Source organism: Nyctibius grandis, chromosome 27 (genome assembly GCF_013368605.1).
Source record: "Nyctibius grandis isolate bNycGra1 chromosome 27, bNycGra1.pri, whole genome shotgun sequence".
NCBI lineage: Eukaryota > Metazoa > Chordata > Aves > Nyctibiiformes > Nyctibiidae > Nyctibius > Nyctibius grandis.
The window spans coordinates 1702364-1729861 of record NC_090684.1 but is presented as its reverse complement, the minus strand read 5'-3'; the positions used below and the strand labels follow the sequence as shown (position 1 = coordinate 1729861).

At 54.0% G+C, this 27498-nt stretch overlaps 1 protein-coding gene across 1 annotated transcript in view; it reads left to right on the top strand.

The window, feature by feature from the left end:
- The window catches only part of LOC137674272 (uncharacterized), a 53705-nt gene that overhangs the window by 19667 nt on the left and 6540 nt on the right, over positions 1-27498 (top strand). Inside the window, 43 exon segments of the mRNA XM_068419516.1 lie at positions 1295-1498; positions 1580-1651; positions 2907-2970; positions 3145-3255; positions 3514-3696; positions 3972-4067; positions 4260-4358; positions 4820-5031; positions 5770-5911; positions 7034-7227; positions 7488-7673; positions 8438-8534; positions 9266-9348; positions 9829-10020; positions 10451-10633; positions 11168-11353; positions 11481-11574; positions 11938-12023; positions 12645-13076; positions 13288-13311; positions 16454-16471; positions 16579-16791; positions 17817-17999; positions 18682-18864; positions 19033-19212; positions 19404-19586; positions 20236-20418; positions 20587-20766; positions 20946-21128; positions 21413-21637; positions 21917-22108; positions 22363-22462; positions 22792-22877; positions 23123-23323; positions 23698-23877; positions 23983-24174; positions 24329-24428; positions 24602-24687; positions 25691-25873; positions 26220-26399; positions 26518-26700; positions 26853-27035; positions 27226-27408. Coding sequence (XP_068275617.1) covers positions 1295-1498; positions 1580-1651; positions 2907-2970; positions 3145-3255; positions 3514-3696; positions 3972-4067; positions 4260-4358; positions 4820-5031; positions 5770-5911; positions 7034-7227; positions 7488-7673; positions 8438-8534; positions 9266-9348; positions 9829-10020; positions 10451-10633; positions 11168-11353; positions 11481-11574; positions 11938-12023; positions 12645-13076; positions 13288-13311; positions 16454-16471; positions 16579-16791; positions 17817-17999; positions 18682-18864; positions 19033-19212; positions 19404-19586; positions 20236-20418; positions 20587-20766; positions 20946-21128; positions 21413-21637; positions 21917-22108; positions 22363-22462; positions 22792-22877; positions 23123-23323; positions 23698-23877; positions 23983-24174; positions 24329-24428; positions 24602-24687; positions 25691-25873; positions 26220-26399; positions 26518-26700; positions 26853-27035; positions 27226-27408 — 6720 coding nt within the window.

The following is a 27498-nucleotide window of genomic DNA, read 5'->3' as shown; positions in this document are numbered from 1 at the left end:
AAAAATATTTGTAGTACCTGTATTCTTAGGGAGGCTTGTGCTTTATCACTGGGATTTATGTTTATAGATAGTTGAATGCAACACACTGTTACTTTTGCTTTGTAACCCTACGCTTTGGTTGTCCTCCTTGTCACCAGGCAGCTGTCCCAGCCCGCCGCGTGTGCGTTTCGCCAGACTATCCCAAGAGGATGAAATTCGGAATTTTTATGCTGTTGGTATCACAGTGAAGTATATCTGTCGCCCAGGCTACGAGAATACCACAGACCAGCTCCCCACCAGCACTTGTCTTGATGATTTAACGTGGTCAGCCCTTCCCGAGCTGTGTCGCAGTGAGTGTCTCCGCGTCATTTCATTCTCTCCCAACGCCCTCCCCCAGCTGTGTTGGCAGCGCTGTGTTTTGAGTGCCACGACCGATTTATATTTAAGGATTGCTTTTTTTTAATGATGTTTAGCACGAAATACCACCAGATGCCTGGTTTGATGTTGCCATGCTGTCATGAAAAGTATGTCTGGGTTTTTTTTTTCCCATCCTTGTAGTGTCCTAAGGATAATCTTATTCTTTTTTAGGGAAATCTTGTGGAATTCCAGCAAATCCAGAACACGGCAAAGTTATTACAAATGATCATCTGTTCCGTGCAAGAGCAGAGGTCGTTTGTGACCACGGGTGAGTGTGAAGCCAGCTGCCCACTGCATCCCAGTTGCCTGGCCAGAGTCACTGGTGTGTGAGCCGGGACAAGGGGCTCTGCCTGTCGAGTTCTCGGTACCTCTCTGGGGTGACACATTCTTGGTTGGTGACAACAAACTGATTTGGGGTTGTGCCTTTTACCCCTGCAGGTACACGTTAAAGGGAGCATCGCCTTTCATCTGGTGTTCCCTAAGCGGAGATGAAGTTGCCTGGGGTCAGCCTCCAGCTTGTCAGGGTAAGTGAGGTTATCCAGCACTTGACTGGAAATCCCAAATATTCCAACTCAGAAATACTGAACTGGGCGTTGATTTTCCTAAAGGAAGTCAAGTAAGTAGCTCTGGAAAGGAGCCAGCTGGCACGGTGAAAGCGGGGACTAGCCAGTAGCATCACCGGTGCCTTCTGCGTGTGAAAGACACACATAAATGAGCACCCTGGGGCCTTGGTGTCGCTGGAGACTGCGTGACGAGGGGGCCCAGTGCTCCCCTTTCAGCCCCTGCTCCTGGTGCAACGCGAGCCTGTGTGCAAGTGGCCCTTGGGTTTTCCTCTCTTCACATCGTGGAGAAGAGCATCCCAGGTGCCACCTCCTGAACTTTTCCTTTTCTCTCCCAGCTGTTTCTTGCCCTCCGCCTCCCGCTATTCCCGACGGGAAGCACAACGGCAACGGTACGGAGGAGTTCACGTACAACTCGATCGTGCTGTACACGTGTGACCCTGGGCTCCAGCTTGTGGGGAATGAAACTCTTCGTTGTACAACAGAGAACAGCATCGATGGCACCTGGAGCGGGTCTCCTCCCAAATGCAGGAGGCTCCGGGGTGAGCATTGCTGGATAATCCTGTTCTCACTTTATCACTTTATCACTTGGAGAATTATTTCTTTATTTTTTCTCCCTATAGTTAGCGCTACAGCAGCGACAAACCAAACCGAGCCCTCGGAAGAGAAGATAGCAAAGAATCCTTACTGGCTAGGTAAGAGCTCAGGAGAGACTCTCTGCTCCAGGGTCCTTTTAATTGCTGTAATTGCACCCGCGTTGGGTGCCTGTGACTCCACGCGCTGTTGGTTTTCTGCTCTCGCTGTGCCGCCTTCATTTCTTTTGGTGGGTCCATGTTCCAGTCTCTAAGGTGTTTGCAGAGGCTTATTCCCTGCTCTCATCCCCTTTTCTCTCTGCTCCCGGCTCAGTGACTCCTTGGCTGACATGGTACAGGGCAGGACTTTTGATGCTTGAATCTCCCTTCGTCAGCCGAGCATCTCAGTAGAAACCACTGACGTTATCTTGGCTGTATTTGGACGTTGCTGAGAGCAGAGGTAGCCTGGAGCTACGGACCTCAGCTCCGTCAGTGAGGAGAGGTGGGGTGAGGGACGCAAAAAGAACATCGTGATGTGTGTGGTAGTTAATGACAGGTTGTTCTGTAATGTTTTGTCTTCTCAGCAGTGTTATGGTTATCTGGGTTTGAATAATATTGTTCTGTGGACACAGATTAAGGAACTTTCCTGTTTATTTATCAGCACTGTTGGCTTCATGCTTTTAACATCAATTTCGTTATTTTCTTCTCTAGCAATTATCCTCATCCCTAGTTGCATTGGTAAGTAACTTACAATTGAAAAGACACTGTCCTAACCCAAAGCTGTTATTTGCTGTTAAATACTTGGAGTCAGTGGTTCTGGTTTAATCATTTTACTGCCCCTGGTGCCAAGTGTCTCTGGTTGGGATTCAGGGGTTCCTCTGCTGTTAAGTGGTGCAGCAGCATTGCAACTGGGTGGATTGTCTGTGTCTTAGTATAAAATGTTACCTCAGGGGAGGAGATGAAAGAAGCCAGTGTAAGAAGCCAACCAAAAACTGTATGTCGTGTCACGCTTTAATTGATAAAGTTGCTTTAAAAGAGATTAGCGAAACTTAGGACATCCTTGTTGCAAAGGAGATCAAGTACTAAAAATGGTGTGTTGAAAATACAAAAGAAACAGGCGCTGACTATAAAAGCACTGAGTGAAGGAGGATCCCACCCTTAGGAAGGTCAGCATGGCACCAGACACAGCAGTGGTTTCTGTGCTGTGTTTGGAGGCACAGGAGAGGGTTTGCGTTACTCTGGCTGAGAGGGACCCTCTGCGTGGTGACAGGCAGCCCCTGAGCAGAGAATTTTGCTGCCAGTCGTTTACTACACTGCAGGATTTCACTTCAATTTATGTACCAAATTTGTTTTTTAAATTTTTTTGTTTCTTTGTTAGTTCCCCTGGTCGCCCTTGGCATTCTAGCTGGGATCATCCTGAGATGCAGAGACAAGAAAATACAGTAAGTGAGCCTAAGCTGCCCCTCATCAGCCATAACTTTCCCTAGGGATAACTGGGTATTTCCTTAAGCTCTGTGTGATAGTCATTCCCTTCAGTGTGTATATGGTTAGTGCTATCTTTCCATGTAGCCAAGTCACTTTTTATTCTATGAATTTTCTCCTTTCTGTCTCTTCAGCTCTTACAATATGCATTTACAAAAGCACGAGATGAAGGGAAGGGATCCACCGACGCACCCAAAGATAACGGATGATGAGAAGCAGCCCGTGCCCTGGCACTCCTATTTCTGGTAGGTTTGTTTGTTCGTCTGCCCAAAAGCTTGTGCCACTCTTCGGGCTATACCCACGGATCTCCCCGGTGTTATTTCTAGCTACAGCTCTCGCTGTGCCTGACCACACTGGTACGGCACATCATTGTGCAGTGCTTGACTCTAAAATGCCAAGACCTCTGCCATGAACGTGCAGGGTGCTTCACGGGAGGGTCTGGCGTTTGCCGGCTGCTCTCGGGGCTCGGCACGAGGGATTCCCCCCATCTCTCTCGTCCGCAGCCACACGACGAGTTGCCACGTGTGTCCCACCTGCGAGGAGCGGCTGCACGCCGCCCTGGCCCCCTGCGCCGAGCCGGGCTGTGCCGCCTGCGAGGACTGGCTGCGCGCCCAGCCCGGCACACCGCGCACCTACTCGGTCCCCAGCATCGGTGACGGGGAGAGCCGGAGCCCTGCAGGCACGAGGTACTGCGGCCAACCAGGCACTTGCTCCTGCTCCCCTTGCACGGGTCCGTGTAAAACAGAACAGGGGAAAAGGGGCGCTTCTTGTGGGGGAAAAACTGCCTGTACATGGATAGAGCAGGTTTTGCAGTTTGAATTCCTTTGGTTCCTTTAAGTCTGGTTTTAGCGGTGGAAAGTATTTGCTATTTACAAAAAAGTGGTTCCGTAGGGCAGCAGTCGTTCTCGGGAAGCCACGCACCCAGGTGGGTTCAGGCTGTTCTCTCTCTCTCTGCGTTCAGCTCTCCTGCCAAAGCTGCGGATGTGCCGAGCGGGGACGGCGCTGGAGAAGCTGTTCCGGAGCGGAGCGAGGCAGAGCAGCCCTCGGACCACGGAAGGTCTGTCTGCCACTTGAAAATACACAGATGCTGTAGTGGGCTTGAATAAAAATCAGTTCAGTGTGGAGCAGGTTTCCATCCTGCTGGGGACAGTTCCTCAGTACCGGGGAAGCTGGAGGTGCCCAATTCACGGGGGTTTTTGAGTCTCCCTGGAGAGACTCAACGCACATCCTCAGTGGTGCTTCTCCACAGTGACCACCACATCTGCCCCGTGTGTGAGACCTGGCTTCGTGCCCACCTCGGCCAGCGCAGCAGCCGTCCCGCGGCGCCCGGGGAGCGGCAGGACGAGGGGTGAGTGCCGTGCGGGCGGGGTGGGCAGCCCCTGGCAGCAGCGGTGTGCGAGGTGATGTTGTGTGCTCAGGTTATTTTTTGACACCTGCCCGTGCGAGTCTTGTGCTCTCTCAGGACCACAAAGCTTCCTTAACAGTGTCAGCATTGACAGAGGCAAATCCACATAAATATTTGGTTAAAATAAACATGGTCTGAGCTGTACATCCGCATGCCTTAGCTTTTGTGTAAGTATGAACTTCTTTTTACCAGTCATTTGTTTCATGCTGTTCCTTGCTATTAGCCCTAACCCTGGAGGAGCTGTTTCAGTGAATTGCTATTTGTTTGAGTTAAAAAAGTTAATACCTTTGAAATCATTAATGAAACCAGCTTTTGTGGGTGCCGGAGCCCACGCGGTGTGGCTTGGCGGGGAGCAGCTCCCCACAGGAACCTGTCGGGGCTCACCCTTGGCTCTCTCCCCACAGCCCACGGGGTCCCGTCTGCCCCCCCTGCGCCGACCGCCTGCACCTCTCCCTTGTCCACAGCGACACGGCGCGCTGCCCCGTGTGTCCCCTGGCCGAGGAGGGGACCCCGGCTCACCTCGTCCCCCTCCGCACCCCCGGCTGCCACGTCTGCCCCGGCTGCGCGGCGCCCACCCACGCTCACCTCTGCCAGCCCCGGCGCCAGGCACCCGACGGTAGGGACCCTCAAAATGCCCCTCGGGTCACCGTGCCTGGGGACCAACGTGCTGCAGAGGTCGTTCCCCCCAAAGCCCAGGGTCTGCAGCATGCAGCACCCAACCCTAATTAGCTGCTCGTTTCTCTGTTGCAGGATAAATGCCGGCACCTGTAGCACCCTCCGCGGCACGGAGCTGGGCAGAGAGAGGGGAGAGTTGCTACACTAACTCCTGACCTGGCCAGGGATGAAGTTCTAAGTGCAATAAGGCAACCTGATGTCAAGTGTCTGACTTCACAACCGAGAATGTCTTTGTAAAGAAGCAGGAAAATCAAACATCCTTCAAATTCAGCTCCACGTTGGTTTCATGCCTACCTTTTTGTTTGTTTTGGTATGAAAAGGTATTTTTGTAGCTCTTAGTGAGGCTTTTAAAATTCAATAAACATTTCTTTCCACTAGGAAAATAATTTCATGGTAAACACCCTCTTTGCACCTCCTTGCAGGATGTACTTGTATTTTTTAAACTACTTTTTTACTGAGGTTCATTTACTAGTGTGCAGATACGAGTGCGAGAATGACGGTATTTATAGTAAAACTGTTTTATAAATGAAAGGAATATAAAAAGAGCAATACTCGTATGGTTTGGGGTTTGGGTTTTTTTATTCACTAATCAAACCTTCTCACAGAGCGCTTCAAATGGTTTTGCTGTCTCATTCTATGCCGGCTGTAATCAGCTGCTCAGGTAATTGCTGCTGCTCAGGTAATCGCTGCCGTCGTGTCGCGCCGTCGCCCGTAGCAGCACGCCCGCCCTTTCCTGGGAACTGCGGTGACGGAGGCGAGGTGACGCTGCTGGAGCAGAGCCCACGTCCACCCCAGGCAGTGTCAGGACGGTATCAGCGAAGGTGTGTGCTCCTCACCAGGTACAACCTTCCCTCGGCCAACGCCGTGTGCTCCTGCACCGGTCAGGTTCTCTACCCAAAAAAACCCAGGCTGCAGCTCCAGCAAGGTGTCCAGAGGATTAACGTAACCGCTCCCCGCTCGGTGTTTGCTGGCTTGTACTCCTTGTTCTGTTTTGACATGGGGACAAAATTGACAGTGATAATACAGGAGCTGTAAAAATTGCCTTTCTGCTTTATTGGTGTTTGCCCAGAGCTTGAGTCCGTTGGTGCTCTGGCAAGAGTCAGGCAGTGCCAGAGGGAGGACAGGAAGGTGCTGCACAGTTAATCTGATTCTGCTGCTGTATTTGTTACTCAGCTGGGACGCAGGACACTTCCATGGGCTTGTGCTGGTGGGTGCGATCCTGATACTGCTCTGAGGAGGGAGAGGCAATGGCCATGTGAACTCCTGAGCTGCCCCGTGCCCTGGCAGCTGTCCGTCACTCTCCCCTTTTGATCACCCCTTTGACCACAGGGCTGGAGGCATCAGGGGCACCCCCAGGACACCGGTACAGCCAGTCCTTTGGCAACACTCTGATAAAGCCCTAAGCCTGCCCTTGCTGACGCACAGGGAGCGGTGGATGAAGAGCAGACGCAGGCACGGTGCAGCATGGGTGCGGCAGGTGGACAATCGCTCTCCAAGCTCTGAGAAATCCTGGAAAGCCCCGGGTGGGCTCAGGCGGCCCTTGACCTGAGGACCAAGGGCAGGGTGATGGGGTGGGCTGGCCAAGAAGCTCGGGACAAGCCATGCAGGTTGCGTGCGGGGTCACTGCTGTGTCAGCGGGGAGGCCCTTGGGGGGACACGGGAGACACCCAAGCCCCGCGCCGGCCGCCTGCGGGCTGGTTTAGTGGTTGTTACAGAACCAGAGTGGTGGGGATGGAGGGGACCTCGAGGTCATCCAGCCCAGCCCCTGCCATAGCAGGGTCACCCCCAGCAGGTTCCCCAGCGCCGCGTCCAGCCGGGTTTTGAACATCTCTTGTTAAGGGGCATCATTTCGTACCCGAGCGGGGGCACCGCGGGGGGCCCCGCCCGCAGCCAAAGCCCCCGTGTCCCGCAACAGCCCAAACCCCACCCCCGCCGTGCTGCAGCTGTGACGAGAGCCCGGTACCGGCCCCTCCCCGCCCCGGAAAGGGCCGGGCCGCCGCGCTCTGCCCTGCGCATCGCTGCGCGCCCGCCCGCGGAGCCGCGGTACCGGGAGCGGTCATGGATGAGGGGCTGCGCTGGCTCTGCGCGGTGCTGGGCTGGCTCTGCGCGGTGCTGCTGGCGCTGCCCGGCGCCCGGGGTGAGCGGGGCACGGGGGGAGCGGGGCTGCGTGGGAAAGGGGCTGCGCGGGGCTGGGGCGGCGTGGGAAAGGGGGCGTGGGAAAGGAGCGGGGCGGCGTGGGAAAGGGGCTGCGCGGGGATCGTCCGCAGGGGAAAGGGGGTCTGGGCGGCGTGGGGATGGAGCTGCGTGGGAAGGGAGCGGGGCGGGATGGGGATGGGGCTGTGCCTGCGTGGGGAAGGGCTAAGGCGAGTCCTCGCCATCATCCCGCGCTGCCCGCAGGTGACTGCCCGCAGCCGCCGAGGTTCGCCTTTGCGGAGCCCCCCGCGCCCCTGAACGAGTCCTACGCCGTGGGGACCGTGCTGAGATACAGGTGCCGCCCGGGGTACACGATGGCCGGGGGCAAGTCCCCCCGGGTCACCTGCCTCCCCACCTCCCAGTGGTCCTCAGACCCTGACTTCTGCATCGGTGGGTTCCCCCCTCGCGGGCTCCTGGGATTTGGGAGTGGGGGGGGCACATCCCCTGCTGCACCCCAGACCCCACTGTGGTTCAACACAGCTGGGGATGCTCCCCGGGTTACTGTTTTTAGGACGGTTGAGAACAAGCCCTCACCCTGTGTGCCTGCCTGGGGTTGCCCTTTGTGCTTAGAAACGTTATCTCTGGGAGATGATCTTTGCCCTTATTAATTACTTTACCATCTGGTGATAATCACGTAAATAGAATAGAATTGGTTTGGTTGTAAAGGACCTTTAGGATCATCAAGTCCAACCATTAACCTAGTGCTGCCAAATGCTATCATGTATTTGCACAGAAGCAAGGTATGGTGAGGAGCGGCCGTGGGAGTCTGTTGTCCCCCTGGTAATGCACCTGTACCGGCCCTGGGGCGGTCACAGCTCCATCCCCCGCCTCCATCCCCTTCTCCTTTGTGCTCTTTCCCTACGGACCAAGACCTCTGCCCTGAGCCCACTGGGCTCTTTATCAGTTTCCTTTCTCAGTAAGCATATAAACCTTGCCTTCTTCTATTTGTCCTTTTTTTTGTGCTTTTATTTGCTTTTTATTTGTATTTTAACTTTCAGTTCCTCAGAAGTTAATGCAGATCTTGTATCTTTTCTGAAACTGCTGGTACTTGCTCCTGAGGGCAGTTAGTCTGTAACGACACTGAACAGCCCTGTCACCTGTGTTTCACGATCGTGCTATAAAATAAAGCTAATGCTGGTCACTTGCCCTTCCAGGAAAGTCGTGTGGTCCACCAGACATTGAGAATGGCAACTTTGACTACACGACTGACCTCCTGTTCGGGGCGACAATAACCTACACCTGTAACATCGGGTAAGCGTTGGCCCAGGCTCCTGGTGAGTCGACGGGGCCGAGGCTGGGAGACAGCACCCATGGGAGACTTGGGGGCTTTTAGTGTCTGGGGGCTGGTTCCTTGGCAAGCCCAGGATGGTGGGAGGTGTTCGGCGTGGGGAGCCGTGGGGGTCAGGCTCTCTCCTGCTCTCGCTATCAAAACAGATGATCTGGGTGTGAGCATGAGGTCTTTGCAGATTGCTTTTCAGCTGCTTTGCAAAGGATTTTGTTCCTTTTTTGTTGGTGCTCGTTAGTAACTCAGCGTTCGCTGTCGTGCAATGAGTCTGGCTGTCCACGGCTCAGCTGAGGGGTCTTGGGAAAAGAGAGCTGCGGTGTCCCGGGGATGCCGGGAGCAGGGCGAGAGGGGAGGAGAGCGGTTGGTGTGTCAGTGACACCCAGCTCTGCCCAGGAAAGTTGCTATTTGGAACTACCCCTGCGCAGCACGGGGCTGAGCAGGCTCGGGGCGGGGATGTGTCTCGCTCACGCTCCTGTGAGCTTGTACCCACCCACGGCAAGTATTGTTTCCTCTGACTGCATCATATATTGCATTTCTGTAGGTATTGAGAAACTTGTGTTTGGTAGGAGGGCTGGCTGCTTCTCCCCTAGGGTTCAGCTCCTCCAGAGCAGACCAGCAGAAACTGTGCAACTTTCTGAATTTCCCAAGGATTTTTTTTCCACTTTTTTCAGAGAGATTCAACCTTTTCTTTTCTTAGGTACCGATTAGTCGGGGAGTCGTCTGCGCAATGTGTACTTAGAGGCGGTGAAGTTTCTTGGGATAACATTCCACACTGTGCCAGTAAGCAGATCTTACATGTTTTGCTTACATCTCTTCCTTGAAGCCATTGCAATGCATCTGGGAGTTGGGGGAACGGCAGGTGGATAGTCTCTTCTTGGCACCTAGTGCAAATTACATTGCCTTTAATGAGACTGACTCGTTACCTCTCCCCCAAACAAGCGCTCTGGCTGGAGCTGGGAATGAAAATTAAATCCTGAGGAGGATCTGTGGATGTTGGCAGCAGCTCTGTAGGTAGATCTGCGAGAAAAGCAGCTCCCGAGGCTGTTGGTTGGTGTTGCCCAGGCACGCAGCGAGCTTTCTGCCAGGCTGGTGCAGACGGTGCATTGCACGTGATGTTTTTTTTCTTTGGCTGTTATGATTTTTTTTTTTGTTTGGGTTGGTTTTGTGTTTGTGTGTTTGCTTTTTTTTTAGTAGCTAGATCTCAGTTTCACATTCGATGGAAATGTTCTTGCGTTTTCTTGCTGTTGCTTTCCCATGCAGTTATTCCCTGTTTACCACCTCCTGGGATTGAGAATGGGCAGCTCCTCAACGGGGACAGAGACTTCACCTTTGGCATGGCTGTAACCTACAGCTGTAACAAAGATTTTTCTCTCATTGGAGATGCCACAATTCACTGTACGGTGGATGGAAACCTCGAGGGAACATGGAGCGGTCCAGCTCCTGAATGTAAAAGTAAGTGTTTGCTTTCTCTCCTTACTCTTTTGACTTTGTTCCTCATCCCTCTCCTGATCTGTACTGACCCTCTGGGCTGCCAAACACGAGAAGGTTGATTTGAGTTTAAAAGGGTTCCCAGAAAGCTTCATGCAGTGATCTCCCACGTCATGGTCAGAGGTAGGGCTTGGTTTAATGGATTCTTCAGCCCACAGAAAACATCCCTCTCCCTGCCCATGCCCAGGGCTTCCCACAAATGATGCTTTCACGTGTGCAGGTTCTTAATGACGTCTCTGTTCAGGGAGTACCTGCACCCCGCTGGGGACCTGCATCTCTCAGAGTGAAAGGGCAGCAGCTCTCTCAGCAAGCTGCTCGCGTACTGCCTCTGGTGTCACTGCAGGGCTTCTCCTTCTTGTAATTAATGCTCTTATTGTCTTATCTTCACTTCCAGCGGTCAGATGTAAAAATCCAGAAGTGAAAAATGGGAAAAGATTATCTGGCTTTGGCACTGAGCATACGTATAAACATACAGTGACCTTTGAGTGTAATCCTGGTCACTTACTGCGTGGCAGTAGTGTGGTTACTTGTGAAGCAGACAGTACCTGGAAGCCACCTCTGCCAACATGTGACCCGAGTGAGTACAAACTGATTTCCTTGAGCAATGCACTGAAGTAGGTCTAAGCTGTTGAGCAGATCAGCCTCTGAACCTTGTGTGCTTGTAGGCATGTGCTCGCAGAGCGTGCTGGCTTGGGTCTTTGGCACGGCAGCCCAGGCCAGTCATGTGTTTAGACCTGAGCCTATTTCTTTGTGAACTGCAAATGACCCAAAAGCACACTGAAAGGAGAGAGAAGACTGCCTTCCCCACCTTGCTTCACCAGCTGCCAGACCTGTTGGGGCTGTTTGGCTCCTGAGCTCGGCTGGCCCTGCGGGTTGGGGTGGTGGGCAGTGGAGGAGCATCTTGAGGCAGAGATGCTGCCCTGTCTCCTCCTTTTCTTCATTTAAGCAACCGGTGATAAATGCTGCTGTTTGCTAAATGGGTTGGGTGCAAAGTGTCTCCCAGACAGCGACATTCAAACAGGTTAAAATCTCGTGTGCTCCAGTTCATTGTTCATTGCAGACCCTTCGGGTACTCTTCTGTAGCTAACCTTGCTCTTCTCTCCACTGTTAGTCTACTGCGGTCCTGCCCCACGCTTCCCTTTTGCTGAGGGTGAAGGGGCTGTGGGTGACAGCTCCCTCGCTGGAACTGTGCTGAGGTATCGGTGTAAACCGGGTTATACTGCAGCGAGTGGCAAGTCCTCCGATGTCACTTGTCTGATTGATGCAACTTGGTCTGCAGACCCAGACTTCTGTATACGTGAGTATCTCTGTTCCTCTCCTGTCTTGAGCGACTGCACGAGTGATCTTGAGATGTTACTCTGCAATTTGGGTCCTGCCCATCGCTGGGTTTGAAGTAATTCCTGTGCTGCTTTCTTTTCCTCTAGGACAGCAGTGTACTCCTCTGACGATAGCGAACGGGGATGTGATTGCAGAGAATTTCCTGTTTGAGACAGTGGTGACGTTCACCTGTCATCCTGGGTGAGCGGATCCGTGCTTAAAAGGGACCGGCTCAGCGGGCAGAGGGCAGGGATCACAGGCAGTAACATCCACCACCCCCCTCCCTCCCTCCCTGGTTTCCCAGTGCAAGTCTCCAGTGAAACTGTGTGTTATGTGTTCAGTGAGATGAGTACGTGGCAACATGCGTGTGCTTGGTGACGCACTGAACTGCTTCAGTTCGGCTCCTCTGAGCACCCTTATTTAGTGGCTTTGGTGTGGCCAGATCCCATTTCGTAGCCGGGGCAACTTCTGGTTAATAACTTGCCTGCAGGCAGTGGTGGGGAGGCAAGGGAAGAACCCTTTCTGGGTTGTCTTCTGGAAAGTACTAAACTTCTCTTTATTTAGGTATGAATTAAAGAAGTCATCTTCTGCCAAATGTGTGGTATCAGGAAATGGAGTTGATTGGGATACACCATCTCCATACTGTGAAAGTAAGAGGGGAAAAACTCTGCACAGAGCTATTAAGATAATAGTTGGGACTGTGCTGGTGTAGCTGCCTTGCTGGTGGGCTTGGGCTGCTCTTACTTGTGCTGCTTAATTCAATCAACTGTCAAATTCATGATTTCAATACTAGCTCCTGCTGTGAGGCCTTAGGTGCAATATTCTCACACAATTCAGAAATTATGCTGACAAAGTGGAGGGAGCAAGGGAAGAGCAGAAATTATAGGAAAAAAACAGTCACAGGAGGAAAGTTTTCTTTCTCTAATTACCAGGGAAAGATGAAGATAATTGGATGTTAGAACTTTGTCCACTCAATCTGGTATAATGGTGAAATCAGGTGTTACGAAGTCAGTGTATAGTGTTATGTGAAGCTAGAAATGGCTGAAACATTTCTTCTAGCTTGATCAGGAACTTCTATGGCTTCTTTCATGGGGTGAGATCCTGGCGTGGTGGCTAACGGGCAGTAACTGCGGTCCAGTACCAAGCAAGAAAGCTCAAAGCGTTTTCAGTTGCTGCTAGATGCATGGCTGTACCTCCTTCTCCCCCTACACCTCTTCGCCTTTGCAGTTAGGAGAGGTACTCAGAGGCTCTTGCTGATGTTCCCCCCGTAGGACAGCTCCCCGCCGTCCTCTGTGAAGAGCCCCCCACGATTGACAATGGGATGCACAATGGCACGAAGGGCACAGACTTTGTCCAAGGCTCCGTTGTAGTTTATAAATGCAAGGATGGCTTCACCCTTGCTGGAGCAGCCTCAGTTCACTGTGAAGCAGATCATCAGCACCGTGGAGTCTGGAGCAAGCCTACTCCTGAATGCAAAGGTGATGTTCCTCCTGTGGGACAGTTCCCTGACGTTCTCTGTGAAGAGCCCCCCACGATTGACAATGGGATGCACAACGGCACGAAGGGCACAGGCTTTGTCCATGGTTCCACTGTAGCTTATCAATGCAAGGACGGCTTCACCCTTGCTGGAGCGGCCTTTCTGCAGTGTATTGCAGGAGATCAATACCGGGGAGTCTGGAGTGAGCCCGCTCCTGAGTGCAGAGGTGACCCTCGTCTCCTGTGTCTGTCTCGCTGGTGAATACATCTGTGTTTTAACAGATAAACCTGTGTGGAGTTGGGCTGTGCAGGGGTCCTGTTGTGTGTGTTGCTTCAGTTGTCTCCCATGGGCATTGGCTCTGATTGGAGATGCTGCATGTTGCGTAGTTCGATGAGTTACCGTGCTGAGTTTCATGTTTTCGCTCTCTTCCTTTCCAGGTGGAGCAAACATGATCATTGTTGGTGAGTAACACATATTCCTGAACCCCTGTACTGTGCTCTGGCCTGGCTTTATGTTATTGTCTGTGTGTTCTGCTTGAAATAAGCTCAGAAGCCTTCCACTACCATCTGTTGTCAGATTTATATTGTTGTTGCTTTAAGATCATGCTGTGAAAAGGGGAGGGAAGGTAAAGTGGACCAGGGAGGGAAAAAGCAGTTGAATATATGAAGAATGAAGCTTCTTATCTGTCTCTTGTAGGAATCTTCCCCCTCCTCCTGGCAATGCTGGTTATGAACATCTAGCTCAGGGAACGGGCACAGCGGGGAGGCACCTGTAGACCTGTTGGACTTGATCATGCTGATCCCAGTGCTCTGCTTCTCCTTCCTGTGAAATTGGCCTTGAATCCGCAACCAGCCGACCTTGAATGATGAAGCCCAGACGCTCCCTGATGCTGCCGGGGCAGGGCTCGTGCTTCTGGCTGCAGCAGCCGAGCGTGGCGTTGGGCACGGCAGCTCGTGCGTGGGGATGGGATGGGATGGAGACTCTCTGCCACCCAGGTGGGAATGCTGTTCAGATACCAAGTGCAGTTATCCCCACGTTACGTCGCAGTGGTGCCAAAGACCTTCGCGCTGCAATAGACTCAAGGAAATTGGGCACTCTGGGTACCTCCACGTGTTTGGTTTTTCAGCCCCACTAAGGCCACGTTGTGCCTGGCCCTGATCAGGATTCACGGGTTTCTTAAGTGTCCTGAGGTGAAAAGTGCTGCCGCTGCCGAGAGGATTAATGGTGAATGTCTTCATGTGAGTGATACATACTTGAAAAAATGAAGTTTGATTCGAATAGGATGCGTAAGTCGTGTGTTAGCTGTGGGTACTGGAAGCATTGGCAGTGTTCATGTAGAAGCGCAGTTGTAGCCGTTACTTCAAGGCAAGTCTGAGCTGTTGTGCAAACTGTGAACCTCACAGATCGGTGATTTTACCGGAGAGAAAAAAATTTAAATGCCTTAATACAAAGAGCTGCTATTCTGACTCTTCCTGTGTTTACTAAAATCAGTTTTAAACTTTAGCTGAATGTCTCTGCCCTGGCACTATCTTTGTATCACGTCGAGGCTGTTCTGCGGAAACACCCTTCCTGTCCCTGCACTGACTCGACGCTTCTCTGGAAGGGCTGAAGCCAGCTGGGCTCATCCACAGGCCCAGTGCAGGACGTGCAGGTGTCCTGGTAGATGCCACCAAACATCAGAAAGTTGCTGCGTGTGAACCTTTTCACTTTCTGCTCGAATGCTGCCTGCCTGGCGTGACGCCGATGGCAGGGAATCGCTGTCGGGATTTGCACTTCCAAGGCTTTCTCGGGTGGTGCTGGGCACCCCGGGCACGCTGGGTCCCACCGCAGGTTGGCCGGGTGCCAGCTCAGCCCCGGGATGCCTCAGGGCTGCTCTGATGCTGGGGAGGAAAAGCAGGTTTTTGGCTTCTTGCTCCGCTTGCAGCAGGGCTGGGGGGTGGCTGCCCAGGGCGATGCTCTGACGCTGCACCCAAAGGAGATACACATCAAGCCAAAGCCTTAATTTATTCCTTCGTGGGGAGCGGGACACGAACCCCACATCTTTTGTGCACTTTTTTTTTATCCTAACTTGACCTAGTTCTTTGTTGTGTTGAGGACGGTTTGCGAGGGTGGATGGAGGTGAGCGAGGCAGCGTGCTGTCCCCAGCGTGAGTCAGGCGTCGGCGGTGCCACGAGGACAGCTCGGGTGATGGCACCTCACTGTGCCTAAACCAAAGACAGGCAGAAGTCCCCCTGATTTGTTTGGCTGATGGAAAGCCCATGTTGTGGTGTTGGTGCCCTTTCCTGGTTTAACTCGGCCTCGCTAAATGATCCTTTAGTAACCTAAAGAGGTTTGTAGCATCTCGTAAAATGAAGTAAAGGTTTGAAGGCTTCCTGGGAGTCCTGTTTATAAGGGGAACAAAACTGTGACAGGATTTAATCTTGCATTCAGCTATTGCCTGAATCATCTTGTGACACTAGGACTTTTAGCTGCTGGTAAATGAAGACTTTGAGGTTCGGGGTTTTGTCTGATGCGGAGGTAAACGACCCATCTGTGAGCTTGTGATGCGCAGTTGGGAACGGGAAGTATTCGAAATGTGTCTACTACCTACTTTTTGTTTCTGCATTTTCGCCAGTGCTTTCCTGTGAACAGGAACATGCATCTAATTAGAGGGAAAAACACAAACAGCCATTTCCATCAGCACGTTAATCTTGTTCCAAATAGAGCCCCGAAGTTCTCCCTTCCCAGCAGAGCACCGTCCTGCTCAGCTGTCGCTGGGGCACCGCGAGATGCCGTTTTCGGAAGCCACTCTTGCAGAACAAGCACTTGCAGATTGTTGGTTATTTTTATATCTCTCTTACCGTAAGCCATGTGAGTGACTAGATGAACAAAACACAAATGTAAAGCCTCGTAGCTTAGTGTTGTGTTCTGTTATTTCAATCCCAGCACAACTGTCCCTGCTGTGTAGTCAGGAGTGGTTTTTCCAAATGATTTAACACCTGATTTGGGGATCAGCTTGAAATTATCTCCCCGCAACCAAATGGAAGGAACTGTGACTGCTTATGGGTGCGATCACCACAATTTACTGTTGAAGAGGGTTTATCTACTGTGTTTATAATCGAGTTGTACATAGTTTTACTTTGAGTGTAACCAGTCACGCGCAGTTCTGAAGTATAAATGTTGGGTATGTAAATATTGGAAGCTCTCTGTCAATAAAAGGGATAAAAAGACTTGAGTAACGCCTGTCTTGCTGCTTGTTTTAGGCTCAGAAACATCCTCCGCTATGTGACGGGGGGAGCTGGAGGCTGCCGTGGCTGCTCCTACAGCAAAAAGTCCTGCCTGTGGATTTTTGGTCTCCCAGCCAGTGGGCAGGGATGACGCCAGGTTGGATGAGTGCTAGAGCAGCCAGGGTTGGCTCGGGAGGGTTTGGGTCCACAGCTGTGCGGGAGGAGGGGATGACCTGCTCTGCCCTTCCCGTGCCCCGGAGCCGGGTCCCGGGAAGGGCTGCCCTCACCGCCCAGGGACGTGGGGCAGAGCCTGGGCCACCTCCCCTAAGCAAGGATGCTCTCTGAGGGCACAGTTCGGCTAAGAGCACCCGTACCTCTACCCGCCCCTCTTCCACAGGTGCCCGTGGACCACGCAGTGAGTCCCCGGGGCCCATCCTCCCCTGCCAGAGATAGCAGCAGAGGCAGCGCATGGGACCTGCAGCCTCCCCGGGGTGGTGGCTGTGCCCGCCCCGTGCCGGGCAGCCCACGGGTTCCTGTCCCGCAGCCCCGGGAAGCCCCGCAGCTGCGGCTCCTTCCACACGGGGGGGGCGGCGGGGGGAACTGGGGTGCCCATATCTTCCCGCAGCCCCCCGGGAGCCGCAGTCTGCGCCAGGGACCAGAGCATGGTGCTCGCCTTCGCCCTCCGCCTCCTGGGCAGCTCCGCTCTGCTCCTGGCCACCGCGGCTGGGGCTCGAGGTAAGGGAGACCGTCAGGTCTGCACCCCTCATGGCCCTCCTCTTCCTCATCGCTGCTCCTCTCCTCGCTGACCCTTTTGCTTTTCCCTGTAGAGGCAGATAGAAGCCCTGTGCTGGTCCCACGTGGACCTCGGCACGCCAGACCCCGAGCATCACAGAGCCTCTGAGCTGCTCCACTAATGAAAAAGACCCTCGGGGGTATCACCGGGGCCACGCTGTGCCCTCCAGTGGCTGGGGGCAATGGAGTTAGTTAGAACCTCGCTATGGAGAGGCTTTCACAACCTGCCCAGCTGCCCGTAACAAGGAGCTTGGCCTGTGTGTTTGAACTGCCAAAGTAAAGCTGGTTATGGACAGGGCATCTCATGACAGCGAGACGAGGAGCCTGCTCCAATAACAGATTGTGTTTGAGCTCCGTCAAGTTGAAACTTGCTGTGATGTAGAGAAATGCATTGGGACCGGGCTGTTTGGCATGTTTGGTCTGAAAGCCCGCAGGGCACGAAAGCCTGGCAGGCAGCCCGAGGTGCCCTCTTGTTTGGGAGAGGACAGCCAAAACCTACAGAAACTTGGCTCATCACTGCAGCGTGGTTTTGTTTACCCCTTCCCATCTCGTAAGTGTAGGTGCTGCAGCCTGGCTGCCCTGGAGAAGACTTCTGCCTATATCCTCACTCATGTTAATTATTCACTGGCATCTTGAGAGAGCAAAGGCTGAGCCTCCTGCCTTAGCTGGCAGGGGTTGTGCTTCCCAGCCCGTGGGTTGGAAGGATGCAGAAAGGCCGTGAAAGGCTCTAAGCTCACCAGGCGATGGACACCCAGTTCTTGCTCGCTGAGGAAGCAGTGGGGTCCCCCAGCAGCGCAGGGAGGAGCCCCCCAGCCCCGGGGGCACCCGCCTTGGCTGCACCCTCCACTGCATCCCATCGCTCAGGGGTCAACAGGCTGCGTGGGCACCACGAACACAGCAACCCTCACAGGCGGGAACAGCCTGAGAGCTCTGGAGGTAACAACGTTTTCTTGCTCTCCCTTTTCCAGCTACCCGATGCCCGTTCCCACACATCCAGCACGGGAGGCGAGTGTCCGCTGCTCGCTATTCCTACAGGACTGGGGACACCGTGAGCTTCGCCTGCAACACAGGCTACACCTTGCAGGGCTCCCGCACAAGCACGTGCCGAGCTGACTTCAGATGGAGCCCACCTCTGCCAGTGTGCAAAAAGGGCAAGTGTCGTGGTGCGGGCGGTGACGGCCGTGGGGGAAAGCTCCCTCTCATGTCCCCACAAATTTGGTGGGAAAGCAAAGCCGGGACGCATCCGTCCTCGCTTCTCTTCTCAAACCAAAGTGCTGCCAGCTTGGCTCTGAGAGACAGAACCAGCTCAGAAGAAAGGAGCTGGGGTGGGACACGGGGGTGGCTGCAGCCTGCCCTGTCCTGGGCTCCAAGAGGGACGGGGAGAAGTTAACCCTGGGGCTGAGCTGCTGTGGAGCAGGAGGCTGCAGCCTCCCCGGCACGCTCAGGAGCCCCTGGCCAGTGGCGGGGATGGCAGTACTGCTGCCCGGGGGATTCCTGGCACTCGGCTTCTGGGCAGATTTGGGGCGTTTTCGTCTTCCTCCTGCAACGGGAAGGAATCACAGCTTCTCGCTGCTCTTGCTACTTCCGTGTCCACGTGCATCTTCTGCCAAATCCCGTGGTGTGCCTGTGAGTTCTGTCGGGACTGTCCTTATTATTAGTAATTTCCTCTGGCCACAGTGCAGTTGTGCTCTTGTTAACCAACACTTGGGTCCAGCAAATGGAACAAAGACTGAGCAGAATCCAGGATATTACCCTGATATTACCCCAACAGCCCTAGTAGCACGCAAAGTGGCAACCAGCTGACCCATGGGGCAATTTCTTTTCCCTCTCCAGAGCTGATGTGTTCTCGGCCACCAAACATCGCCAACGGGCTGCACAGTGGACAGTCCTTGGACAAGTTTTCCCGGGGAGTGACCATGTACTACAGCTGCAAGGATGGCTACAAACTGGTTGGGAACGTGTCCATCACCTGCATGGAGGCCGGGGTGTGGAGCAGGCCCCTGCCCCGCTGTGAAGGTGGGTGGATGCTTCACTGCGAGGTGTGGGGCTGGCAGAAAGGATGTTGGATGTCCTGCTTGTAGGAACAGTTCAGGCTTACGGCAGTGATGAGAAGGGAGGGGGCTGAGTGTGCAGGATCTGGCCCATGCATTGAAGTGTAAAGGATGCTGTCCACGTTCCCTGCAGCAATCGGCTGTGAGATACCCGAGGTGCAGAACGGGAACGTCTACAAGCCGCAGAGCACCTACAAAGCTGGAGAGACTCTTCACTTTGACTGTGACGCCGGTTACGCCGCAGAGGACACCTACGAGAGCCGGTGCCAGCCGGGGGGGACCTGGGATCCGCCGGTGCTGAGCTGCGAGAGGGGTGAGTGCGGGCGCCCGCTGCTCCCCGAGGGAGCCCTGCCCAGCGGGTGGTGGGTGCTCCTTGCAGGCACCAACAGTGTGTGCAGGCGGAGCCGTTCTGCCATGGGCTTTAACCCATCGACAAAGCACCAGGACCCCCTTCCCCTCGCACGCTGTTCTCTTGCTAAGTTAGACTTTGTCTCCCTCTTGCAGTCCGACCGTGCCCCATGCCCCCGAGGGTCCGCAATGGAAATCACAACGGCCAGGGCAAAACACCTTTTACCATGGGGATGTCTGTAACATACACCTGTGATCCCGGCTACTACCTGGTTGGAAACGCCGCTGTGTTTTGCAGAGCATCAGGGAACTGGAGCCGGCCCGGCCCTCGCTGTGAAGGTGCGTCCGAGCTCTGTCCCTCGGGGGAGAAGCTCGTGGGGTGGCTCTGAGCACAGGGGAGACCCTGGCTGTTGTCACTGAGCCCTTCAGCGAGGGATTAAATTCTGCTTTAATGAAGTACACCAGTTTATAATATGCAAAGCATGAGCTTGCACCCGTGAATCTGGGGGTATTTCTGTAACTGTGGCTGCATGTGCCGTACCTCTCGCGCTGGGGCTGGGGCTGGTGCTGGTGACCCTGCAGTGTATGTCCAGGAACTGGCACATCACTTAATGTGAGACCCAGTGCAAAGGGGGGTCCAGAGCCAGCACCCTCCTCCTGGTGCTCCGGCTGCAGCACGGCCACAGAGAGCTGGCTGGTGACGGTGCTGGGGACCAGGCACGGGCATGGGGTGCGACACAGCCTTCGGGGCAAGACCAACTGGATTTTTATGAATCAATTCAACCTTTTTTGTCCAGAAAAGTTGGAGGAGAGACAGAGCCTGCAAACGCTGGCTGTGAGGACAGACCCAGCAGTACCTGGGGTGCAAGCCCTCTGCCCACCCCCTGCACCTTTCCCCATGTCTGCTGTGCAGGAGGTTTGAGTTGAGCTGTCTCTCAGGCATCACCTCTCCTAGATGCTCTCATGGGCTTTTCCCCTCCTTCTCCAGAGGTGATGTGTTCTCGGCCACCAAACATCGCCAACGGGCTGCACAGTGGACAGTCCTTGGACAAGTTTTCCCGGGGAGTGACCGTGTACTACAGCTGCAAGGATGGCTACGAGCTGGTCGGGAACGTGTCCATCACCTGCACGGAGGCCGGGGTGTGGAGCAGGTCCCTGCCCCGCTGTGAAGGTGGGTGGATGCTTCACTGCGAGGTGTGGGGCTGGCAGAAAGGATGTTGGATGTCCTGGTTGTAGGAACAGTTCAGGCTTATGGCAGTGATGAGAAGGGAGGGGGCTGAGTGTGCAGGATCTGGCCCGTGCCTTGAAGTGTAAAGGATGCTGTCCATGTTCCCTGCAGCAATCGGCTGTGAGATACCCGAGGTGCAGAACGGGAAGGTCCGTGGGCTGCAGAGCACCTACAAAGCTGGAGAGACTCTTCACTTTGACTGTGACACCGGTTACGCCGCAGAGGACACCTACGAGAGCCGGTGCCAGCCGGGGGGGACCTGGGATCCGCCGGTGCTGAGCTGCGAGAGGGGTGAGTGCGGGCGCCCGCGGCTCCCCGAGGGAGCCCTGCCCAGCGGGTGGTGGGTGCTCCTTGCAGACACCAACGGCATGTTCCTGCCCTGGGCTTTAACCCATCGACGCAGCATCAGGACCCCCTTCCCCTCGTGACCCTTCCCTTGCTGAGTTAGACTTTCTGTCTCCCTCTTGCAGTCCGACCGTGCCCCATGCCCCCGAGGGTCCGCGACGGAAATCACAACGGCCAGGGCAAAGCATTTTTTACCATGGGGATGTCTGTAACATACACCTGTGATCCCGGCTACTACCTGGTTGGAAACGCCGCTGTGTTTTGCAGAGCATCAGGGAACTGGAGCCGGCCCGGCCCTCGCTGTGAAGGTGCGTCCGTGCTCTGTCCCCTCGGGGGAGAAGCTCGTGGGGTGGCTCTGAGCACAGGGGAGACCCTGGCCATTGCAACCAGGTCCTCAGAGAAGGTTAATCCCATGTAAAGTGTTGCATGGTATAAATTAATTTCAAGCCCTTCTGTTGTGAAGGTGGGGCTGGGGAGGTTTATGCAGATGTTATGCAGATTTTGTTGTTTCAATATTAACAGCCTGTGGGCTTTTTGTTTCGTTTTGTTCCGACTCCTTCTGCGCATCACTTTGGCACATCATCGTTTCCAGTGACTGTCTGCATAAATCCAGATGTAGAGAATGGAAGGCAAGTTGATGGTCAAGGACTTATCTCTGCACCCGGGCAAACGGTGACGTTTCGGTGTCGCGATGGTTACAGCCTGCAAGGCAGCGCTACCATCTTCTGCCAGGAGGACGGCAGCTGGCACCCTCCTGTTCCCGTCTGCGACAGGCTGCACCATTACCAGGAGCTCTCAAACAGCCCTGAACTTCCAGGTAAATCGTGACATAGCTGCCTTGGGGTACACAACTATTGTGTGTCCCCTAACCCCATTAAAAAAATGCGATTAAACCCTGTGAGTGGAAGATTTAATTATATCCTGGGAATAAGAACCTGATCCTCTGGAGTCCTTTGGGAAAATATGTTGTGTTTGTTTAATAATGGCTACATTAGTCAAAATAAACAACTTTGCAAGGCAAAGCAAACAGCTTTCTGTGCTTGCACCCAGCGTGCCTGTCCTGCCAGCTTCTCATGTCTGTTTTCTTTCTCAATAGGTGGTTGTGGTGTTCCTACAAGGTTACGCTTTGCTGAGCTAAATGAGGAACATAAAAATGAGATTGATTTTTCTGTTGGGAAGACTGTGCGATACACTTGCCGACCTGGATATGCTAAACAGCCAGGACTGTCACCTACTATTACCTGCCTTGAGAGCGGAGTGTGGTCAGAAGCACTAGAGTTCTGTAAAAGTGAATAGCTCCTTGATTTGGTGTCCGTTGCTCAAGAAGGAATAGGTGCTAGGCTCTGTCCATGCTGCAAAAACCTCAGCCTTATTCTGGTGTTCAAATAGTATGTGACTAGTAAAGCCATGTAACTTCATGCTATTCGAAACCCATTTTGGGGGTAACTGGAAATGGGGGCAGACTACTGGAGTAATAGTTGCATCTGTTGTACCATGGTAGAGGTAGACAAAGCCTAAAATGAAGGGTTTTTTCTCCCCCAGGGAAACAATGTGGTCATCCTGGTGAACCTGTGAATGGGAAAATTATTTTCCTAACAGATCTCCTGTTTGGGTCAACAGTGCTCTACAGCTGCGAGGAAGGGTAAGTCCTGGGTTTGGCTACTGCTTAAAACAGCAAGGAGAGATGGATTTGGTAAGTCTCCCTTTTTTCCTCCATTTCATTCACTCCCAATAAATCGATTCTATACAGAAGCCACTGTATAGAAATCTGTACCTATATAACACATAAGGTGTTCCCTATCTTATGTATATATGGTGAAATTGGTCAGGCAGAGCGAGGAAGGGAACCTCTCCCCCAGGGCCACAGCTTTGCTGTCGGCAGGGCTGATCACACCGCCCGAGGTGGTTAGAAGGAGGTAGAAACTCCCACCGAAACAGCTTGGAATGAATGTTCAATCCTTTTAACGCCAGGCACAGGTTAATTGGACAATCCAGCAGACGATGTGTGATTTCTGGTGGACGTGTTGCATGGAGCGGCGACATTCCCACTTGTCAGCGTAAGTAGCTTACGGCTTTGGGGGGTTTGCATGGATCTGGTACGTATTTTCCAGCAGAGACTGCCAAATCTTTCCAATCAAAGCCAGGGAGATGGGCTCCAGTTGCCTACAAGGCCTCACCTAGAAGGTCACTTCATTGCAGCTACTCCACCTCTAGGACAAGCGTTTATGCCCACACACACTGAGGGGTTTCAAGCACTTTGGTGCTGCTGTTGAATTTCGAAGCCTTGTCCTCACCTCTGCAGGTATCCCGTGTGAGCCACCCCCGGACATCCCCAACGGGAAGCACACGGGCAGGCTGCTGGATGAATTCCACTTCGGCACCTCCGTGACGTACAGCTGCAGCCCTGGGTACCCGCTCCACGGGGAGCCCTCCATCTTCTGCACCACCCGGGACGGGAAAAACGGCGTGTGGAGCGGGCCCCCCCCCCAGCTGCGGAGGTAGGGTTGGCTGCGCACATGCAAATACTCGGGTGCAATCCTGGCCCTACTGCTTCGTGTTCGGGAAGACTGGGAAACCTCCAGAAAATTGCACATCTTGCCCGAGTGCCTACACGGCAGGATTTGCCCGGGCTGTGTTTACAGCGGGGAGGAGGCTGGAGGACCACCCCACTGCCTCCAGCATCCCCAGCCTCACCTTTAGGCTTGGCTCTCTCCCTCGGTGTCTGACTTCACTGGATGCAGGCAGAACATCATCTATGGGAAAACTATTTTCAGACTTGTGTCTTAAAAGGGGTTGCAGCTCTTCGGTGGCTTTGCAGCTGCACAGCTCTGCACCCTGCGTAAGTGCCTGTTTTGAGGACCTGCGCTTCTTTTCCAGAGGCAAGATGTCCTGTGCCACAGGTCCAGAATGGGAGAATAGTGTCTCCTAGGACTGCCTACACACACAAGGACACCATTGCCTTTGAGTGTGAGCCGGGCTATGTTCTACGTGGCCACAGAGAGGTGCAATGCCAACTAAATAACACCTGGGAGCCACCCGTGCCAGCCTGCGAGCAGGGCAAGTGCTCAAGCAGTGCTCTGAATGTTACCCTTCCCCCTGCTCCCCCAAATCTGCTTTTTCTTGACTCCTTTAACAACTGGGCTGGCTTTTCTTTCATGGCAGCTGGCTGCAATGCACCTACCAGGCTGGCGTTTGCTGAGCTGAAGGAGCCGTACAGCAACCAGACCCTCTTTCCCGTGGGGAGGACGGTGGAATACGTGTGCCGGCCTGGGTACGCCCAGCGCCCAGGGATGCCGCCGGCCGTCACATGCCTCAGGAATCAGACATGGTCTGTGGCGCTGGACTTCTGTAAAAGTACGTCCTGCAAGTGTTGAAAACCCTCTAGTGTCAGGCTTGGCTGGATTGTCACATTTTTCTGGCTTTAGGGGTTTCTTTACTTGGCCTGCTCTCTGCGTTAGCAGCCCCGGCTGGGACGTGAGGGCTAACGGTGGCTGGTGTTCCCTTCTAGGGAAACAATGTGCTAACCCCGGCGATCCGGAGAACGGCAGAGCTCTTGTCCTGACGGACCTCCTCTTCGAGTCCAAAGTTAATTACACTTGTCACCAAGGGTGAGTCTTGCAACTAGCTGAATTCAGCTGCCAAGTGAGAATGAAGTGGATTATCAGCTCTACACGAAGGAAACTAGTTCCCAAGTCATAAGTCTTGGTTGCCACTTACATGGGTTGTAAAGAAATCTCAAGTCCCTTAATGTAAATTAATAAATCCTTCTGTGTGACTCCAGGTACAAATTGGTTGGAGGCTCTCAGAGAACATGCGAGGTCTCTGGCACACGTGTCTCGTGGAGTGGAGATGCTCCTGTCTGCCAGCGTAAGTAGGCCACAACAAAAGGTCCTTGGAAATGGCTTGCAAGAGAAAGTGGCACATCTTTTAAGACAAAGATTTAATTGCAAAAGATTTCTCAAGTCACTGTATGTGTAAAATCTTTTGTGTTTCTTTTCGTTTTGTTTTGGTTCCTTCTGAAAATGTTTCCAAAGATCTTTTATTTATCCTGGTCCGAACTCAGAAAACCATTAATATTTTAAACTCCCTGTTACTGGGGTAAGTATTTCTCACTGGTCTTGTGTAGGGATGGAGTGGCCAGCCTCTCTCTGCATGTGTCACCAATGGTTATGGGAAGGGAGGTAAGAATTGCCCCACTGCCCGCAGACATGGGCAGCAAGGAAGTGACGCACAGGTTTTCCTTCCCACATGTGATTTTTTCCATACAAGGTTTGTCTGTGGATAATTTGGGTCATTGTATCCTGAGAGCACCACCGCTGAGACAAGTTCATCCCCATCGATTCCCTTCCTGGGAAGCCAGTGTGTCCTGCAGACCCCGGGTGCTGCTGCAGCACCGACACTAAAAGCCGCCTCATACACGCCCGCAGGTATCGTCTGCGATCCGCCTCCGGACATCCCCCACGGCAGACACAGCGGGCACCTGATGGACACCTTCTCCTACGCGGACGTGGTCACCTACACCTGCGAGCCCGGGCACCCGCTGGCCGGAGAGCCCTCCATCTCCTGCACCGCGGCGGACGGGGAGCACGGCGTGTGGAGCGGGCCGCCGCCGCGGTGCGGAGGTAGGGCTCTGCGCGCGCCGCGGCCGTCCCTGCCGGCGGGGTTTGGTTGTGAGTGGCAGAAGGGATGACCATGGCTGTTGTGGGGGCTGCACCCACTGACAGGAAGACAGCTAATGTGACAGATATTTATTCAAAAGTGTTAATGGAATTAATTGTTTTCCTCCTTTGGTTTTTGAAGGTTGGATTTTTTAAAAATTTCTTTCTTGCCCTGACCATATTTCTTATCTGCCTTTCCTTCTCCTTCGCAGAGGTGAAGTGTCCCGCCCCTCCAAGCATCGCCAACGGGCAGCACAGCGGCCAGCCCTCGGACACGCACCTCCCGGGCTCGGCTGTGCAGTACACCTGCAGCCACGGCTACTCCCTCATCGGGAACGCCTCCATCACCTGTACCGCCGGCGGGACGTGGAGCCGGCCCCGGCCCCGATGTGAAGGTGTGTTTGTCTTGGCTTCTTTTGTCTTTCCCCGGGCCCTTTCCTCCTTGGTTCTCGGTCTGATCGCTGCAGACCAAATCTCCAGTGAGAGGCAGAGACCAAAGGTCCCACAGGCAGGAGGAGCTCGGTCTGCCTCTGTGGATTTTCCTTTCTGTCCCCCAGTAAGGACAGACTCTCAGGAGCAGTTGAATAATGGTACTTTGTGTAAGAATAAGAGTCAATAACATTGATACGCCTGTGACAGTGATGGCAAGGTTCAGCAGCAGGTGATGCCCCTGGTCAGTGTCCCTCCACACCCAGGATGGGCTTCACGTCCCCAGCAGTGCCTCGTGCTCTTCACTTCCAGCCACCGGCTGCGAAAGACCAGAGATCGAGAACGGAAGAACGACTGGGCTGGAGACCATGTACAGACTTGCGGACACCGTTGTCTTCGAGTGCGATTTTGGTTATGCCTTGAAGGGCTCTCAAGAGTCTCAGTGCCAGTTTGGGGGCACGTGGGACCCTCCTGTCCCCATCTGTGAAAAGAGTAAGTGTAAATGAGGCGGCGGGTGGTACCTGATTTTGGTTAAAAGGCTGCCCTACCCTACAGCGGGTGTTTGTGGTACCAGCTCTTCACCAGTTATGACTTCTTCCCCTCCCTGTAGTGCTACAGTGTCCTTCCCCTCCAAACATCAAAAATGGCCAGCATGAGAGCAAGGATGTGAAAGTGTTCATCCCTGGAGTAACGGTGAAGTACTACTGTGACCCGGGGTATGTCCTCACTGGGAAAACAACAGTTTCTTGTTTGACATCTGGAGCATGGAGCATCCCTTACCCCCGGTGTGACGGTGAGCTGGAGATGCTGTTACCCCTAGTGAAAAGGGAGACCGTGGTGGTCGCACGGCCTTCCCTGAATTCTGACCTCGCAAAAACACAAGGGGGAACACCCAGCTCTGGCAGCCGCTTCCCCAGCCCACGCTCTCCTGCTTTTCACTTCCAGCCATCGCCTGCACAAGCCCCAACATCCAGGACGGAGAAGTGGCTGGAGGACAGAGAGCTGTGTACCACCCCGGGGCCAACGTCACCTTCCAGTGCCACCCAGGCTACGTGCTGTGGGGCAGCCGTGAGGCTGAGTGCCAGCCCGATGGCCGCTGGGCTCCTGCCGTCCCCACCTGCGAGCCAGGTGAGTGCAGGCACACGGGGGTTTACAGAGGGGATGCTTATGGCCACCCTTGTGCTGGAGGGGCCCCGGAGGTCATGCTCTCTGCCTCACCCACGTCGCTTCAGGTGTGAACATGTCTTTTGCCGTGTTACGTGTGCTCCTCCATTGGGCAAAATCACTAAACCGCCGTTCTCTGCTCCTGCCCTGTTAGTGCTGCCTTGTCCTCCGCCTCCCGTCATCGCCCACGCCACGCACAGCGCGGAGCTCGGGGCAAACTTCACCAGCGGCATGTCCGTGAGCTACAGCTGCCAGCCCGGCTTCTCCCTCCTCGGAGACCCCTCTGTCTCGTGCACGGCCTCGGGGAACTGGAGCCTCCCGTACCCACGCTGCGCAGGTGGGGCCGGCTGCTGCCGCGGCTCCCCGTGCACCCGTGCCTGGCTGAGAATCTGTCCCGCATGTTACCCTGCCCACGTCCTTTTTTCAT